The 18,934-nt window shown below is 39.6% G+C and overlaps 1 protein-coding gene and 1 long non-coding RNA gene across 2 annotated transcripts in view; both read right to left on the bottom strand.

Annotated features, from left to right (window-relative positions):
* Nucleotides 1-205: 205 nt before the first annotated feature.
* LOC124265957 lies at nt 206-4,428 on the bottom strand. Its single transcript, XR_006895595.1, has 3 exons — nt 4,287-4,428; nt 1,634-1,712; nt 206-403 (listed from the first exon to the last, which is right to left on the bottom strand). It is a non-coding gene; the product is annotated as an uncharacterized LOC124265957 (long non-coding RNA).
* Nucleotides 4,429-17,208: 12,780 nt separating this feature from the next.
* The window catches only part of LOC124265956, a 62,024-nt gene continuing 60,298 nt past the window's right edge, over nt 17,209-18,934 (bottom strand). Inside the window, 3 exon segments of the mRNA XM_046700778.1 lie at nt 17,209-17,433; nt 18,327-18,455; nt 18,457-18,558. Coding sequence (XP_046556734.1) covers nt 17,209-17,433; nt 18,327-18,455; nt 18,457-18,558 — 456 coding nt within the window.

Consider the following 18,934-nt stretch of genomic DNA (forward strand, 5'->3'; position numbering starts at 1 on the left):
ATACATCTGGAATAAATTCACCATATCTTGGTGTCTGGTCTGGTTAAATCCATTTTGGGCTGGTAACATTTTTAAGTTACCAGGCCTGATGTCTGGCTGGGTTTTGTTCTTATTTCATACACTGGTCATTACCACATGACTTTATGAGTGAGTGAGTGAGTTTAGTTTTACGCCGCACTCAGCAATATTACAGCTATATGGCGGCGGTCTGTAAATAATCGAGTCTGGACCAGACAATCCAGTGATCAAAAGCATGAGCATCAATCTGCGCAATTGACATGAATTTATGTCTACATACTCACAAGTAAAGATCTTAATGATGGTCTGAAGAAAGTTTGTTTGTCGTCAAACCCATCGAATTTGTCTCCCTTGCGTTGTACGAATGGTGCGCTGATGAAGTCGACTGCAACACAGTGGAGAAGGTGTATAGGAAGGTTGCCACAACGATGACGTTGATGATGATGCAACGGTTGGTGTACACGACGTAGCTCCATTAATCGATGGATCCGAGATCCGAGATCCGAGAAACATAATTTAGGCGAACCGAGATTCGAACTCACTCATAGGTTCCTGATGGAGCCCAAGGGAGGCAACTCAGCTATTTGCTACGTCCAGATAATGGAGGAACGTAGTGCAGCTACAAAACCCGTAGAAGTATGGATGATGTGAGGGATGAATAAGGTGAAATCTTTGAAGGGCATTTAGAAGTGGAATACATAAGGAAAGCAAAATTTATGGATGTCAACACTTCTTTATTGTGAATAACACGACGTTTCGGAGTGTATGATTGCCCCTTCATCAGGTGAAACGTCGCGTTATTCACAATAAAGAAGTGTTGACATCTATAAATCTTGCTTTCCTTATGAAAAAGGTGATCAATGAAAAATCAATTATTTAAAAAGTATTTGTATAGATAAAATTCATGTCCACACAAGTAACAGGTTCATGGTCATATGCATCATGCTGTAAATATATTTTATTATATCAAAACTCCACCCCTTTGTGCATGATAATTATATGTTTTGTAGAACGTCCAATACTATTTCCATGGGATCTAATTCAAATTCTGCATAGCAAATGTTTGCTCATTGCATGTAAACAGAAGCGACAAAACCCTTTCCACACACAGAAGAAATCTCTGCCAAATGCAAAGTCGATTGTTCAGTTGTGACTATATCATGAGTATATATTTGCTTCAGGATTATTACAGCTGTACGATGTTGTTTGTAAACATATCGAGTCTGGACCAGACAATCCAGTGATTGTCACCATACGATGACAGAGCATGTGTTTATGAATCACTATGAAATAGTGATGATATCAGGTGTTCGCGAACAGGTGAGCGTATCCTGCCCCACTGGCGGCACCCGTCATAAACATATGCTAAGTCTAGCCAGTTGTTCAACAAAATTCGGGAACGTATGGTATAAGTCAAAATAAGGAATTGCATCGGACATATTTTGGCCACTGATGCATCAAATTTAGAAACTTCCTCCACATGTCAACCATAAAACATCTTGAAAGCTGTACTGAGGCCTTGAATGTTGTAACTTTGATCAGACAACTTCTGAGCAAGAGTGGTAGGAAAGCAGTTCATGATCACATGTTCGTTTACCAGTTGGTATATACAGACCTTCATTGTCTGTTGCAAGGTGATCTTCAAAGAATGTCTCTATAGACAGGCAGGTTGACTCCAACGTCTCCGCCACCTCCTGAACAAAATGCATAAACATTATGGAATGACACATGTACATTTTGATGTCTTTATATCCAGTTTTAGGTGTGAGTCAAACCAATAAAACAACCTTTGTATTTAGCAGTACATTTTAATTAATGCAAATCAACAAGTTAATTAGAAGGTTGTTCTATTGAACTTGATAAAGATGAAGTTAATTCTTAACTCCATAACTTCGTGCCGACTAAAGGTAAATTTCTCATTATGTAGTACGTAGTCCATGCATGCAGGTACATTGCTTTCCATGACATATTACCCATCCATACAAGGCATATTCTCCATTGCATAGTAGGCCATGCATGGAGGTATATTACTTCCCACGACATATTACCCATACATAGGGACATATTCTCCATTACATAGTAGTCCATGCATGCAGATATATTACTTCCCACGACATATTACCCATACATACAGGGGGACATATTCTCCATTACATAGTAGTCCATGCATGCAGATATATTACTCCCACGACATATTACCCATACATACAGGGGACATATTCTCAATCACATAGTAGTCGATGCATGGAGATATATTACTCCAACGACATATTACCCATACATACAGGGACATATTCTCAATCACATAGTAGTCGATGCATGCAGATGTATTACTTCCCACGACATATTACCCATACATACAGGGACATATTCTCAATTACATAGTAGTCCATGCATGCAGATATATTACTTCCCACGACATATTACCCATACATACAGGGGCATATTCTCAATCACATAGTAGTCGATGCATGGAGATATATTACTTCCCACGACATATTACCCATACATACAGGGGCATATTCTCAATCACATAGTAGTCGATGCATGCAGATATATTACTTCCCACGACATATTACCCATACATACAGGGACATATTCTCATTACAGTGAAGCCCTCGTTAATCCGGACGGTTGCGTTTCAGTAAATCTGTCCGGATTGCGAATAGTCCGACTACTGAATCAAGACCCAAGTTGTTTCCCTAACTATTACAAAAAACGACACGAATCTGATAAAACAAATAAGCATTTAATGTAAAGCTTAATTCATCACATCAATAATTTTACCGAGTGACATCAGCATGTTGATCCGACGTGTCTGATCACGTCCTTCCTCAGCACAGGTGAGGTAATGTCTAACAAGCGATCTATTGTAGTATGCCTTGAATGTCCGAATTATTCCTGCATCCATCGGTTGAATATGAGACGTGGTATTTGGTCACATTTCGCAAAATTAGCGAAGCACACTTGTGACTTGCAGCATTGTCGTAAAGCAAAATCACTTTAAGTCCACGTGACCGCATCTGTCTGTCAAAGTACATTAACCAATCACAAAACAGCTCACTTGTCATCCACGCCTTTGTATTGTGGTGTCAATCAAAGTGTAAATGTACAGTATCTTCAGTCGGAGCTTTTAATGTCTAAATTAAAACAACAACCCAGTTGGCCAGTTAATTAAGTAAACATCGCCGGAGGTGTTGTTACGGTTCGTGAACACAACTTACAGCGTCCGGACTGTGAAGCAATTTACTGTTTATTTTACTGATTGGTGACAGCTACTTTATCGTCCGGTTCCGGAAACCGAATTTCCGGATTATCGAGGCAAATTATATAGGCATAGATTGGTAACAAGTTGAAATCGCCCGGGAGGCGAGACATCCGGATTATCGGAGTCCGGACTAACGGGGCTTCACTGTACATAGTAGTCCATGCATGCAGATATATTACTTCCCATGACATATTACCCATACATACATGGGGCATATTCTCAATCACATAGTAGTAGTCGATGCATGGAGATATATTACTTCCCACGACATATTACCCATACATACATGGGGCATATTCTCAATCACATAGTAGTCGATGCATGCAGATATATTACATTCCACGACATATTACCCATACATACAGGGGACATATTCTCAATTACATAGTAGTCCATGCATGCAGATATATTACTTCACGACATATTACCCATACATATTAGGGGACATATTCTCCATTACATAGTAGTCCATGCATGCAGATATATTACTTCCCATGACATATTACTCCATCCATACAAGGGGCATATTCTCCATTGCATAGTAGTCCATGCATGGAGGTATATTACTTCCCACGACATATTACCCATATACATACAGGGGGCATATTCTCCATTACATAGTAGTCCATGCATGCAGATATATTACTTCCCACGACATATTACCCATACATACAGGGGGCATATTCTCCATTACATAGTAGTCCATGCATGCAGATATATTACTTCCCACGACATATTACCCATCCATACAGGGGGCATATTCTCCATTATATGATATTACATGCATAGAAGAGGTACATTTTCCATTACAGAGTGAATATGGTTTTACGCCAATTTTAGCAATATTCCAGTAATATCACCTCGGAGGACACCAGAATGGTCTACCTTACCGTCCCCATTACAGTGTAGTCCATGATACAAGTAGTCGTCATCATAAGTAATGTACTTGATGATGTATTCGGGAATGGATTTACAATGATGGAAGTAAAATCAACTTTACACCCTGGAGAGGCATCTGCAGCTTCATCTTCTCAGCTTCCTGCAGAGCTCATCGAAGCTACAGCTGAGCAGGACGTATTCCGTGACAACGTCTCTACACTGAACCCATGGGATTTTAAGCACTCACGTGGGATGTTTTGCTCTTCAGGATTAGAAATACGAAGCACCAAGTCTGCCTTTATTAGCTTTTGCATTTCTGCCATTTTGGCTTAGAACGGTTACCTGAAATGAAAAGCAGACCTTTAGGGCCATAGGATATACAACTTTATGTTCATCAGCATCACCCTCAATCTCTATTGCTCTTCATTGTAGGATGAGTACAAACCTCTTTTGTAATAGTGGGTGAAAGAGATGGTTTTACGCCGCGTTTAGCAACATTCCAGCTATATCACGGCGGGGACGCCAGGAATGGTTTCAATAACATTATACCCATGTGGGGAATCGAACCCGGGTCTTCGGAGTGAGGCACGAACTCTTTAAGTACACCACCTCCCCTTTGTGTAATAACAGTGCAATATCACGGCGGAGACACCAAGAGTGAGAGAATGAGTATGGTTTTACGCCGCTTTCGCCATATTCCAGCAACATTACGACGGTGGACACCAGAAATGGGCTTCACACATTGAAACCCATGAGGGGAATCGAACCTTTGGGCTGTCGGCGTGACGAGCGAACAATTTAACTACTAGACTACCCTGCCGTCCCAGGGACACCCAAGAATTACTCCATCTATTGTACTCATTCCTGATTCGAACCCAGACCTTTAGACGAGACACAACAGTTTAACCAGTAGTATTTTGAGGCAAAGTTTTATTTTAAGTAACATGTTAAAAGTTATAAACAATTGTGCAAAGTCGTATAAATGACGTATAAATAATGTTTAGCCTCTACAATATGGACATGGACATTTTAAGAGATACAGAAAGGTAAAATACACATGCATACGACATGGTACCCCTTGTAATCGTTATACAAGAAAGAACACAACAGCTCACCTGATTGAGAGGGTGGTGGTGTAGCCTAGAGGTTAAAGCTTTCGTTTGTCACGCCGAACACATCGGACCCACATGGGTACAATGTGAAGCCCATTTCTGGTGTCGCCCGTCGTGATATTGCTGGAATATTGCTAAAAGCGGCGTAAAACTCAACTCACTCACATGACTGAGGAACGTTGTTATTTGCAGGGAAATCAGAACGTTGACAATAGGATTTCCTTATCGATTCGTTAAATATTGCTATCTAACGACACTAAATCTCTCATACTTACGTCGTGCGGTAAGGGACGTCTGAAAGCACATTTGAAGTTTTGCCAATTCAATTTTTCAAGCCACCGCTTGACCGTATTAGTTCAACAGGTTTGTCATTCACAAAGAAGACTGTAACTATAAAGCGATATAGAAATAGAACTCTTTGTGGACAAAGGACTGAATAAACCTGTTTATAAACTTATTCATTTTACTTTTAGGCAATACAGCGCAGAGAGTGAAAAAAGTCAAGAACAGTCTTTGATATCAATAAGAGCACATATAGACTGTTTATACCGTTACTAACTCAGGTTAGGTTTCTGAATACAGTGTTTTGTAATACCATCTATATGGTTACTTGTGACGTTGTGGTTTACTTGCTACCGTGATCAGAACATTAAAACACAATGTAGTCTAGGAGTTCGTTCCCTGGTTACATGAGATCCCCAGTGTATATAAAATCTGTAAGGGTTGTCTAACTAGGAGATTAGATTCTAACATGTTTTTTGAATTCAGAGGTTTCAAATTAAACTGACATATGAGCAACACCTAGTTTGTTTTAAATTTATAGGTTTGAAAATAAGATGACAGGTATACACTGTACACTGTCATGCTAACTCAAATTAAAACATATACGATATAGGCGCTAAATCAAGTATATTTTGAAATCAGAGGTTTCAAATCAGAACTGGAAGGTATATAATCTACAGTACAACCCTAAAATTATAGAAAATAAGATATGAGCTACACCTAATTTGTTTTGAATTTTTTGAGTTTCAAATTAACATAAGAGACCTGTAATTAATCTACAGTTAGGCTGCCCCTAAGCCTGATTAAATGCGACCCGATAGTGTGTCATTGTACAGTTACGGCGTGAGACGATATTCAGAGAACATATGGATGGGTGACTAGAAGTTCGGCTTAGCTGAAACTGAGTGCGAGTGAGTGTGTGAGTGAGGACGTTTTACGCTACCTGATGGTTAAAAGCGCCCATTCATCACGCCGAAGATGACGTTCATGGGTACAGTGTGTGAAGCCCATTTACTGCGTGTCCCCAAGCCGATGATATTGGAAGATTACCGAAAGCGGAGGAGTAAAAACTAAACTCACTCACTTTCAAATCGTATGCTCATAGACGTTGGTACTGAGGACATGTTCCATCTGTCTAACGCGCCAGAATTCTGTCAGCAGAGTTGCGGCCCAGCGTACCAGGAACCGAGTTGCGGCCCTTGATCTTGGCAAATGAAAAGGAAGGAAGGAAGGAAGAGAGGACCAGGAAGGAATGGAAGGAAGGAATGGAAGGAAGGAATGGAAGCCGGAAGGAAGGAATGAAGATGGAATGAATCGGAAATGGAATGGAATGGACAGAATGGGACAATGGAATGGAAGGTGGAATGGAGGGGATGGAATGGAAGTCTGGAAGGAATGGAATGTTGCCAAAGAGGAAGTTAAGCCTTCAAGTCGCACCGTCTACATTCAGATTCCAGCAGTTGAATAGCAAAACCTCGGCGGGGATCGGGTTAGGGTAGGGAAAGTTGGAATGGAAACGAAAACGAAAAATTATGATTAACTACGTTCTGATAACTTGCATTTCAATACTTGTATTTTTGAGATGATCTGTGATGCAGACTCATGTCACGTATGTTAAATGAAAACAACTGACAAAAGTATTAACATAATCGGTGTGAACCTGAATTCGAACACAGAATCATAGGTTTCTGACGTGGGTAGTCTACAAGGGAGAGAACTCTGCACTTCAAATTTAGGCACATTATTCCCCTTCAGGACTTCCCAGACTACTCGCTCGATCAATGTTCCATTAACGCAAAACGTAGTAGACAGTATTAGCCTTTTATGCCGAACACCTTATTGACATTACTGTAATCTATGAAGGAAATTACCTAATATTGGCCATAAGCGGAATAAGAACCAATATAGATAAAAACTAAGTATAGTCAGAAATTATAACTTATATGTTATATTTGGGATTACACTTTCTTAGTTAAGTACAGATTCAAGTACTTTTTGTTGGGTTGAGTCCACCTGGGATTCGAACCCACACCTTCAGAGTCAGGCACCTAATCGCCAGCACACAAAGTCAGCCGCAGAACCACCATTTGTAAATGGCATTGTGTAATCATAGTCAGAAATTGTTAATTAGCAGAAGTTGGTTCTTCATTATTGTTTCATTATAGTCAGATGATGAGTGAGTTTAGTTTTACGCCACACTCAGCAATATTCCAGCTATATGGCGGCGGTCTGTAAATAGTCGAGTCTGGACCAGACAATCCAGTGATCAACATAATGAGCATCGATCTGCGCAATTGGGATACTATGACATGTGTCAACCCAGTCAGCGAGCCTAATCACCTGATCCCATTAGTCGACTCTTACGACAAGTAGGGTTGCTGAAGATCAGTATTCCAGCCCGGACCTTCACGGGTCCCATTATAGTCAGAAAAACAACCCATACGGGGGTTCTGAAGCTAATAGCGTTATATAAACAGAATCTAAAACATGCATTGTATAAATATATTCCAGCAATATGAAGGCGGGCTGCAAATGATCGAGACGAGACAAACCCGTGACTGATATTACAACTGTTATATACCATGACGCGTAATCAACTCAAGCTCTACCACCGGATCCATTCGGTGGACTCTTTAGACAAGCAAAGCTCGATAATTTTTCTGACTTGGATTGGCTTAAGACTGGGAATTGAAATGTCTATTTGGTCTAGTATTCGCCAGTAATTATGTGTTTTGTTTCTTTGCCTGTTTGTTGGTTTATTGTTTAACGCCGCACTCAGCAATATTCCGTCTATATGGTCTGTAGATAGTCTGGCCAAGACAATCCAGTGGTTGATAGAATGAGCACCGATCTACGCAACAGGGATGCGATGACAATTACGTTCAAGTAAGTCATTGAAAAGCCTGATCCTCCGATCGTCCCATATATACTACCCATCAAAAGTTTTAAAGTCACTTAAAGCACTCACTACATGCTATGTACATACATGTGGTTAACTCGAAGATGAATTTCTCCACTAACTTGGGGAACCAACTGCAAACCTTATGCGGATGAATTGCACGAGGATCATGCATAACATTGCTGAAAAGCATGCGCAAACATCGTGCATGTGAACAGCAGCGTTTTGGTGTAAAGTTTTGTAAAGGATTCGCCAATTTGCACTGAGTCTCATCATTTATTATTATGACAATGATCCTTTCAACGTTACAAGTTAGTTTTACAATACATCAGTTCATGTGTAAACAGTGCTTTTAAACAGTATTAAATATTTTGTAAAATTTACTTCAGAACAGTTGACCGAGGTAAGTGGCTACATTTACACTAGTGAGAGTAAACCTTTGATGTGTAGTATACATGCAAGTGGTATATATTTACGGTGGTGTGAGGTGAACCTAGCTTGTGTGTCTGTGTGTCTGTTGGTCCGAGTCGATCTCCAGTCAGGGAAACAACAAGTACCGTCTTCGGCTCAAACAACAACTCTCTCACTGGGACCGGGAACAAATGTCGGATTATACAGAGCGTCAGATAATTCAATGTCTCCTTGCTTGAATACTTTTCAAACAGTACCATACATTGTAACTGACTTATATCATGAAATTAGTGCTTAATAGATATTTTCTTGGTAAATAAAGTTGAATTTTTTTCTGTATTTACATGTACATGTGTATCATTGGATTTATTATCTTCAGTACAATAACATAATAAAAACAAATATTGCGGACAGTGACAATTCAAATTGACACCACTGACTCATTGGTAATTGATCTCACCAAATTAATTGATCCCTTTCTCAGCCCATTCATCCTATGCTTGACACAAAACATACCTAGGTCCTCACATTGGCAACTCAGCTTGTAAAACAAAGGTAGAGGAGGCGTTCTCACACTGCTAATTACCTCCCAATTAGCAAGTGCTTGGACCAAAGAGATTACCAGTAACAGGATGGTAGTTGTCAACTGGCCATTGACAGGTTGATTGACTATTTTAGTCCAATATCGGGGAGAGGATGTCGGATTGTACAGATTAATAGTGTTATTGGGACCAGAAAATGGTGTCGGAATTTGGAATGTACAGATGTCGGATAATTCAATGTTTAAATGGTGATAATATAGAAGAACGCTGCCTGGACCCAAAAATATGTCGGAATTCACAGATTGTCGGATAATTCCGATGTCGGATTATAGAGAGTCCACTGTACTATCCGAACATTTAATGAAGTAACTATTCATTTAAATGTGTCGAAGTTTTGTTAAATGAATTTCATTGAGTTTCATCTTGAAACGATTTCACCAGTGAAAATACAGGGGAAAATACAATTGAATATTAAGGACCAACATCCTAACAAACACATGAATAAATAATATGTGTATTTGTATTCATGAGCTATATCCAAGTTGTTTCAACTGCATCCAGCTAGGGTTGTAACTTACAACACACAATATACCAGTCTCAATAACGATATGCAATAATTATTAGGTTATCACATCGTGTCGAGGGAAATATGGGGTTTTATCAGTCCACCGTAAGGTTGTATTCCACTCGCCCCCGGAGGCGAGGGGAATACAACCACGAGGGACTGATAAAACCCCGTATTTCCCTCGACACGATGTGATAACGCATTTATCTAGCCGAATGTGTTTACTCAATCAAAGAAAACAATACGCATCGAATCGACTTGCTGCCATGTTGACACCAGCTGATAGATTGACCTCAATGCAGCCCACGTTACTAAAGGCTTGGCGATGCACGCTTTTCTCACTTCGCGTGGTCACCGAGGCGTGGCGGGATAATATGACTTTTGTACTCCCTGCTCGCGGATCGTGACGGGTGACATTCTTACGAGGCTGGATGAAATAATTTATCATATATGGAGATGAAATTATTTTGACGTAAAACTAAAGTATATTCAATGAAGATGAAAGTCTCGTCATCTACGTAGATGAAAGTGTTTTTAGACTGTGGCGCTAACACACTTCCATATAAATATGCATATGCTGTGCGGTACACAGTCCCTTGTCACACTTGGCCTTTGTCCATAGATTTAATATACTTATCTCACCCCCGTATCGTCGTATAGGCCGCATACAACCACCTATACTGGGAACCGGCTTCTGCGGACCCCAGATATCCGGAAACCCGCTAATCCGGACCCCAGATACCTCGAACCTTCGCATACCAGACGGTATTTACGTGAAACGAGCTACATACGACATAAAATGCTTCATTTAGCCGAATCCCGATAGTGAATTAATTTTCAATTACCACCAATAAACATACAAATACTGTATTGAATAGGGTATTACGTTCTACTTACAGTTGAACAACAACGCTTGACGATGTTATTTTTGCAATCCATCAACCCGAGTGCAACATCAAAGGTGGCGGGTATCATGTGATCATGTGTTAACATACTCGTGCCATTACACATACTGGTAAAACAAATCCATCGTGTATCTGGAATGATTACTGTAATCTGTTGTGTTAATCCTATTCAAAAATTCATTCATAATTCTTACATTAACTTTGGCAAAATCATGAGTGATCGACCTAATCACGGTTATTGACACCAACCACGAGCATTTTACCGTTATCTAGCCTTGAAACGACCGTTAGCTTGCAATGGATACATGTATCACGAAAGGCATACTTGCACTCCTAAAAGTCCTGTTTGCAGCCGCGTGACAGTTACATTCAACATAACATTATCACGATCGAAACAGCGTGGCTGAAGGAAATCTCAAAGATAATCAAGCTGTTACACGTCAACATATACCCGGCTGTGGCAATCAATTCTACAAAAGTGGTAAGCTATAGTTATTAACATTTAATATAAATATTGTATGCAGTTTAACTAAAATAACACGATATTGGAATATATTATTCCTGATATAAATAAGTTTTTAACGGAATCCCTGGTAACATGTGTCCTGCTGATTGCCATTGTCTACACTGACCAATCGGCGGTGGGGTAGCCTAGTGGATAAAGCGTTCGCTTGTCACGCCGAAGACTCGGGTTCGATTCGCGACATGGGTACAATGTGTGAAGACCATTTCTGGAGTCCCCGCCGAGATATTGCTGGAATGTTGACACACGCACTCCTTCAGATGAGTCCGCTGATTGAATATGATGTAGTTATTTTTGCAGGAATTATAATACCAGAATAATCTTACGGATCATATATATCATTTTAATAGTAGGGGATATATTTGGGAACCTAGTTCTATCATTGTGTATGGAATTAGAAAATGATTATTCCATTCAAAACGCGTGAACGTTTGGCATGATGTGCAGGTGAACATAATTCAGGGGTATACTAGTAATTAGAAATTTACAATGAAACGTGTCAATGTGCTTCTGTACATTTAACTGATGAAAACTAGACTGGAATTTTTTTTCTTTACCTTTCTTTAAACTCAAATATTGAATATTACGGGAACTGCACCTACATACGAAATTATACACGAGAGCAAGAGTCCTTTTGCTATTGTAACCGATCGAGTCTGCAAGCTACACTCCCACACTCTACACTGACTGGAACCTGCGTATCGCATATTTTAGTAACGCTATATCGCGATTGGTGGACCGTCACATTACTTTAACACGTCCCTGGCGTTAAAGGCGCCAGCGCTGGACTGCAGAATTGTTGCTAGCGAACGCGCGTATGGTAACGGCGGACTTTAAATAATCAATTCTGTACCAGATAATCCTGTGATTGATATCATGGGCATCGACCTACGCAACTTGGACACGATGACATGCACCAACCAGCAGAGCCTTACCATCTGATGACTCCTGTCATTTGCAGAGATGCACCAACCCTGATTTAGCCAATTATTGGTTTGGCCAAAACTGATAAAGGAAATTAATATGAACTTAAAAATGTTCATATTTATTGAAAAAATATAACGATATTCGAAGAACGTTATAAAAATATTGTACACCTAAATCAGTAGTAAGTATCCACCGCATGATACTCAATAAAATGTGGTTGAAATATATTGTGTATGGTACATTATGCTATTTGATAATTTGATTCAATGTACATGTATTTTGTAAAAGTCTTATATTTACTGCTGTCGTGATTTGGTTTGGATTGGGGTTCATATGTCTCTCCCCAGCGGTAGGGTTACCCACAGTAAGTTAAAGCGTTCGCTCGTCACACGCCGACGGCCGAGTTCGATTCCCCACATAGGTACAATGTGTGAAGTCCATTCTGGTGTCCCCACCGTGATATTGCTAGAGAATATTTCCAAAGCTGCGTAAAACTAAACTCATTCCACTCATGTCTCTTACGGTATTATTGTGAGATCCCGTTTCTTCTCCGCTTGCCAATAAGAACAACACAGAAGATTTGCTCAATGATCAAGTTTACTGAATTACCAAGCTTTATATACCATAATAAATCAACAACCACTTATATTACATAACAAAACAGCCACTGTAAAATGAACTGGCACAAAAGGAACACATTGAGCATGTATACGGTAGTTTGTACAAGGTGTGACATAGGCAAATATAGCGTTGTCTTCATGTTATAGTACAAATATATTCGTATGTAGATAAATACATCATCAGATAATCTGGTTTGTATGCATCATGATGCATCTCCCAATAGTACACGCAGGCCATGAGACAGTCAACTCAAATGTAAATCAACAAATTATTTTAAACATTTATTAAATCGTGTCGGTTGTTATGACTTTTCTAAGAATAACACTTATATATTCATTTGTTTTATCGATTGCATCATGAGAACGTCAACTCATATGTAAATGAACAAAACTATTTTAACATGTATTACCTCGGTTCCGGATCAGTTCTGAATTTTCAAAATATCTTAAACATTTATTAAATCGTGTAGGTCGTTATGACTTTTCTAAGAATAACACTTATATATTCATTTGTTTTATCGATTGCATCATGAGACAGTCAACTCATATGTAAATGAACAAAACTATTTTAACATGTATTACCACAGTTCTGAATTTTCAAAGAGCACTACTTTCAAATACTTTTTGTTATAAGTTGCATGATGAGACGGTCAGCCCATGTGTAAATGATCAAATTAGGAGATAAACATACTGTGTTGGAAAATCAGAGGTATATAACGTGATTATATACCTCTGAATGACTTTAATTAACCAATCACAATCCAGTATTTCCTGAAGTCATGGTAGAAGTATTTTTAACATTTATTCCTTCGGCTCGGTACCAGTTGTCAATTTTCTAAGAATAACACCTTAATATTCATGTTTTTGTTGATTGCATCAGGAGTGGGTGCATTTGGTATTACGCCCCTCTGAACAGTGTTGCAGTTAGAGGACGACCTGCCAGGTGTATGTGGGAGGAAAACCTGAAATGATACAGGCATGTTAGGGAATAGAAACGTCTTGTTGAAACCCAAGAGAACGGGAATGATATTTCAGTTAGAGGACGACCTGCTAGGTGTATGTGGGAGGAAAACCTGAAGTGATACAGGCATGTTATGGACTAGTAACGTCTTGTTGAAACCCAAGAGAACGGGAATGATATTTCAGTTAGAGGACGACCTGCCAGGTTTTATATTCATGCTTTTGTCGTTTGCATCGCGAGACAATCAACTCAAATGTAAATGAATATTTCCAAGAAAAGCAAGTTTATATTAAATTATGTTGTCGATTGCATCATGTATGAGGGAGTGAATGGATATTTGGTATTAGGCCCTTTTGAACACTATTCTAGAAGAGTTGTCAGGTCGATGTGCGAGGAAAACCTGTGACACAGGCATGTCATGGATTTGTACCCCTCTTGATGAAACCCCTAAGAGAACAGGCATCTGATTCTTCTAAACCCCCAAAAATACATCGGGGTGAACCCGGATGTAAGATAAGAAGCCTATGTCACCTAAGGGACGCAACTTTCTGCCTTGTTGGCCATTATGAAATGTAAGCCGTTTGTTTCGCCACGGAATTGGCCTGAATTGCACTCAAGCCTGCTATTTCACACGCAAACATAAAATTTTCGTTCAGTAATGATTCGAAGGCTAACTCAATCAAAAGTTGCCAATTTAACATGCTCGTTTCCCTGTTCCTGCAAGGATCCACATTATCCTTACAGTGTTCTCATCACTTTTCTGTCACAAAATCACCGGATTTTATATAAAAGCGCGTCATTCATGCATGCACCGTGAACTCCATGTCTGACGCTCCGACGTACCAACAACCCTTTTCAGTTTGAGGCATATCGTCATTCCACGCCACACGTTAATTCCAGGATTACGGAATGATCACAGAGTAAAAGCCAAATGGCATCAGATCCATCTTTACCGTTCCAGTTTAATGCAAAATCACGACACCAAGTTCACCGGTATATATTCGTAATTGTCCGCGACCTATTCGACTCTTTCCGCCCATTTCCGCATCGCCGGGAATTTTATTCATACCGGTATTAAAATACCACAGTGCGACGGCCTGTCGGCTAGCTGTCGAGCTAATTAATCCGAAGGTCGCGGGTTCGCGTCCGACGGTTCTCACAAACCGGTTGCTTGTCTCAATGACATGTGACCTACGGCAGACCGTCCGCCGGCAAAGCTGTAAGCGTATTCAAAGCGTTTATACAGTTCTTAAACATCGGGGATCCGATTATGTTATTTGGGACTGGTAGGAGTCATATTAGAATGCATTGTTGATAAAGTATCATAACCTCACAAATACATAATGAAGCATTTCCAAATGTCATTATATTGATGATGAGAACTATATAAAACTAAACATTTGATAATAGGTGAACTAATAACAACCGCACACTGAATTTCTTCGTTTTCTGGAACTGTTCCAACAAAACAGTTGCAAACAATGCTGACCTGTAATTAACATAAAAATGAATCAAGAAAATGATTGCATTATGCACATATTGCATGTAATGTAAAACTATCATTGTTACCACAATATATACCTTGAGCGTTTAGGATGAATTATGATATGATGTAGATAGAAATATACGCTGACCGAATGGTTCAGGTGTCCCTTACCACAAGGCGACCTCGACAGAAGACGACTTTATATCCAAGTATTTAACACCATCTTACAGCATTCGTTCACAACACTAAATAACCAGAATTGCCTGCATTTAATTTCATCTTCAATTCCGTCCCTGTGTCTGAATTCGGGATTTTGTACCGTTTTTAGTCCCATGGGCCTATATTAGTATTTTTAATATTATTATATTGTTGAGAGTGATGTCCCTTGGTGAAAGAATATGGCGGACGTCGGTGTTTACAACGTCAATCTTGCAATCAGGGGATTCCACGTGTAGAGGACTCACTGGACTCTAGAGATAGGTAAGATTTTTGACACGGTAATTGACGTCTTAAATGCGTACGACTCACACTCGGTATCTTTCAAATTGGAGTGAGTGAGTAAGTTTATTTTTACGCCGCTTTCAGCAATTCTCCAGCAATATCACGGCTGGGGACACCAGATTATCAAATTGGAAAAGTTTGAAAATGCGACATTTTCCTCCGTCGAAATAGAGTGGAATTAAGGTATGTCATTGTCATTGTGTCCCTGCTTTTTCCATGACTAACAGCCAGTCTCTGAAATGGGCATATTTTACAGAAAAAATGTTTTTAAATTAAAATAAAATAGTAGGAGCCCAAAGACTTTCTTCATTTTCCTGAAACTGTGAATATCTAGACTTGCCACATAGTCTAGACTTGCATGGCCTACACTGGGTACATTTATTTCAGGGTCTGTACGATAGACTAGCTTTTCCCATTCATTGTGTGCAATTCCCGAATTTAAGTATGGTTAAATAATTTGATTACCAAAGGGGTAATTGTTATTATTAAATCCTGGGCTTGAATTCACGGTACGACAGACACAACTCGTCAATCGCTTTGTGGCAAGGGACACAGGAATGTGTCTTACTGATTTCACACATTGTATTACCACGGCACCTACTACAAAAATGACCAATTTTCTTATGCAGCTTTGTGTTCAATAGCACCTAACAATAACGCTCCAATGGACATGAAATGTAGTTAAATCTATTTTCATCTGGACTGAACGCCCAGCTATAAGGCTATCCGTATTATTTTCTGTGTTTCTCATCTCAAACCTAAACCAACAAGACAGCAGGCGGATAAAAAAGAATAAATTAAAAAATTAAACACACAACCAAATAAATAAATAAAAAATAAATAAATAAATAAATACATTTTCAGTAATTGTGTAACTCATGATGCTTACTTTTAAAATTTGAATCACTTGGTTTATAAAATTGATTTATGATGTAGATGGAGTCGCTTTGCCCGAAACAAAATTTTAATAAAAATATAACAGAAGTTTGGAAAATTGAGATAAGAATTTTGAAATTATTTCACGTCGGAATGAAAATTCAGGTCAGGTCAGTAATGGGAAACAGAAAAAATATACGGACAGCTGAACATCATAATTCCGGGGATCGACAAACCGTTGCAGTCTAACGTTACTGCAGAACAGCCCAACGTCTATAGGAAACTGTCGCAGTGGACATACATCTTGACTTCCGGCGACACAGAATGCACAATCCTTTCTCTCCAGTCTGCGTAAGGTATCCCAGAGACCTCCTCCATCCACGACTTCGATATGCAGTTCAGAATATGAGCACACCCGGTCGGCAGTTTCCTCTCACCGTATGCTTGTCTTTATATTTAATACTGAACGCATGATTTTCCTGAGATGACTTAGTTGATGTGACGTCAGCTCGCGCCAAATGCTGAACACTCTTCCGGTGGACGCCAACTCTTGTAACACTTCGTGTGATTGGACGAGACGTAAACTGGTGTTGTACATGTTGTGCGCTGTCAACTTTTTGGAACCTTCGTCGTTTGCCATTATGAGAATTATTTTGAGCTGAAACAACAAATGTTTATTTTTATTTTATTTAATTTTTGCATCACTCCACTTCATCTAGCACATACCTATAATTAGCGGCAACCGATGAAGCAGTTCTGAAATAGACTCAAACATATTTTCCATCTAAGCGGAACACAAGGCGTCAGTAAAATCCTTCAATTTGGTACGTCACAGGTTTTGGATATCACAGCGTTGGACACATGGAATAGAATTAACACATTGTGCCCATGTGGCGAATCGAACACAGGAATTCGGTGTGATGAACTTTGCCCACCCACCGCTCTACATATTATAATTAGCTAAAGCACAGAGGTACTCGGAGGAAGGTCTCATGCATCCCTACATCATCACAGCGGTATCTTCATTGAGATACGAAGGATTAGGCATGATGAGAAATCCTGCATCCCAACTTGCGCTGCAAAAGATTAGTTGTGAAAGGTACCAACTGGGTGTCTGAATGAGAATTCAATTGTACAGGTACGACTGTCAAAGAAGCCTGATTATGGATGTTCCCCGAAAACATGTTCTGCTACTAAAACAGGAGCCAATCTTTTATGCCATCTGTTTTAAGATATATAAATAAAATTCATTTTCGGTTAGTTCCTTCTCATACTGCATACTGATTGAACAAAGGTGAGATATTGTCCACATTCTGTCTTGACTAAACATGCAAATAAATGAAATACAGAGGTTAGTTTTCAACAAACTTTTGATACTTTTTTCATGCTGATCTTTTCAAGAATTCTCTACGCACTTGACATTTCACGTCGACCAAATATGGAACCTCATCCTACATCTTTCGTAATTGAACCTCAACGTACCTCCCAGAGATTTCATGAAACGAACAGCAGATGTATGCAGGTCGTCCTGTGTCCGGAGGAAGCTCTGACACCCTTGTCCTCCATCTCGGACACACCAGAAACAGCTTTGACTCTGGGAATGGACTTGAGGTGTTCCGACCCTATCATGTAGTGAGGCTTGACGGACAGCTTCACGTCATCCAGCTGTTTCAGGATGGTCTTCTATCAGAGTCGCAACGATGTTGTTGTTTTCACGTTTGAACAACACCACACACAGCTCGTTCTTCAGGGATAGCCCTCCGTGTTTGGGCGAAAAGTTGACCTGTTCTGGAAAGATGAATACGAGTGAGGAAAACAAAAAGTAAATTTTCTAAAATAATAGTAATAACATAATATGACGATGGTGATGAATGTTTGTTCTCTTTGTTTGTTGTTTTACGCCGCACTCAGCAATATTCCAGCTATATGGCGATGGTCTGTAAATAATCGAGGTCTGGACCAGGACAATCCAGCGTTATCAACAGCATGATCCACCAATCTACGGAATTTGGATACGAAGACAACAAGGTCGCAATAACCAAGTCATGAGCCTGACCTCCACGATCCTGTTAGTCGCCTCTTACGGCAAGGATAATGGTTGCTGAGGACCAATTCTAACGGGGATCATCACGGGATGAATGAATGAATGAATGAATGAA

The sequence above is a fragment of the Haliotis rubra genome, unplaced genomic scaffold (assembly GCF_003918875.1).
Source record: "Haliotis rubra isolate DU_JTF1 unplaced genomic scaffold, ASM391887v1 Scf1221, whole genome shotgun sequence".
Taxonomy (NCBI): Eukaryota; Metazoa; Mollusca; class Gastropoda; order Lepetellida; family Haliotidae; genus Haliotis; species Haliotis rubra.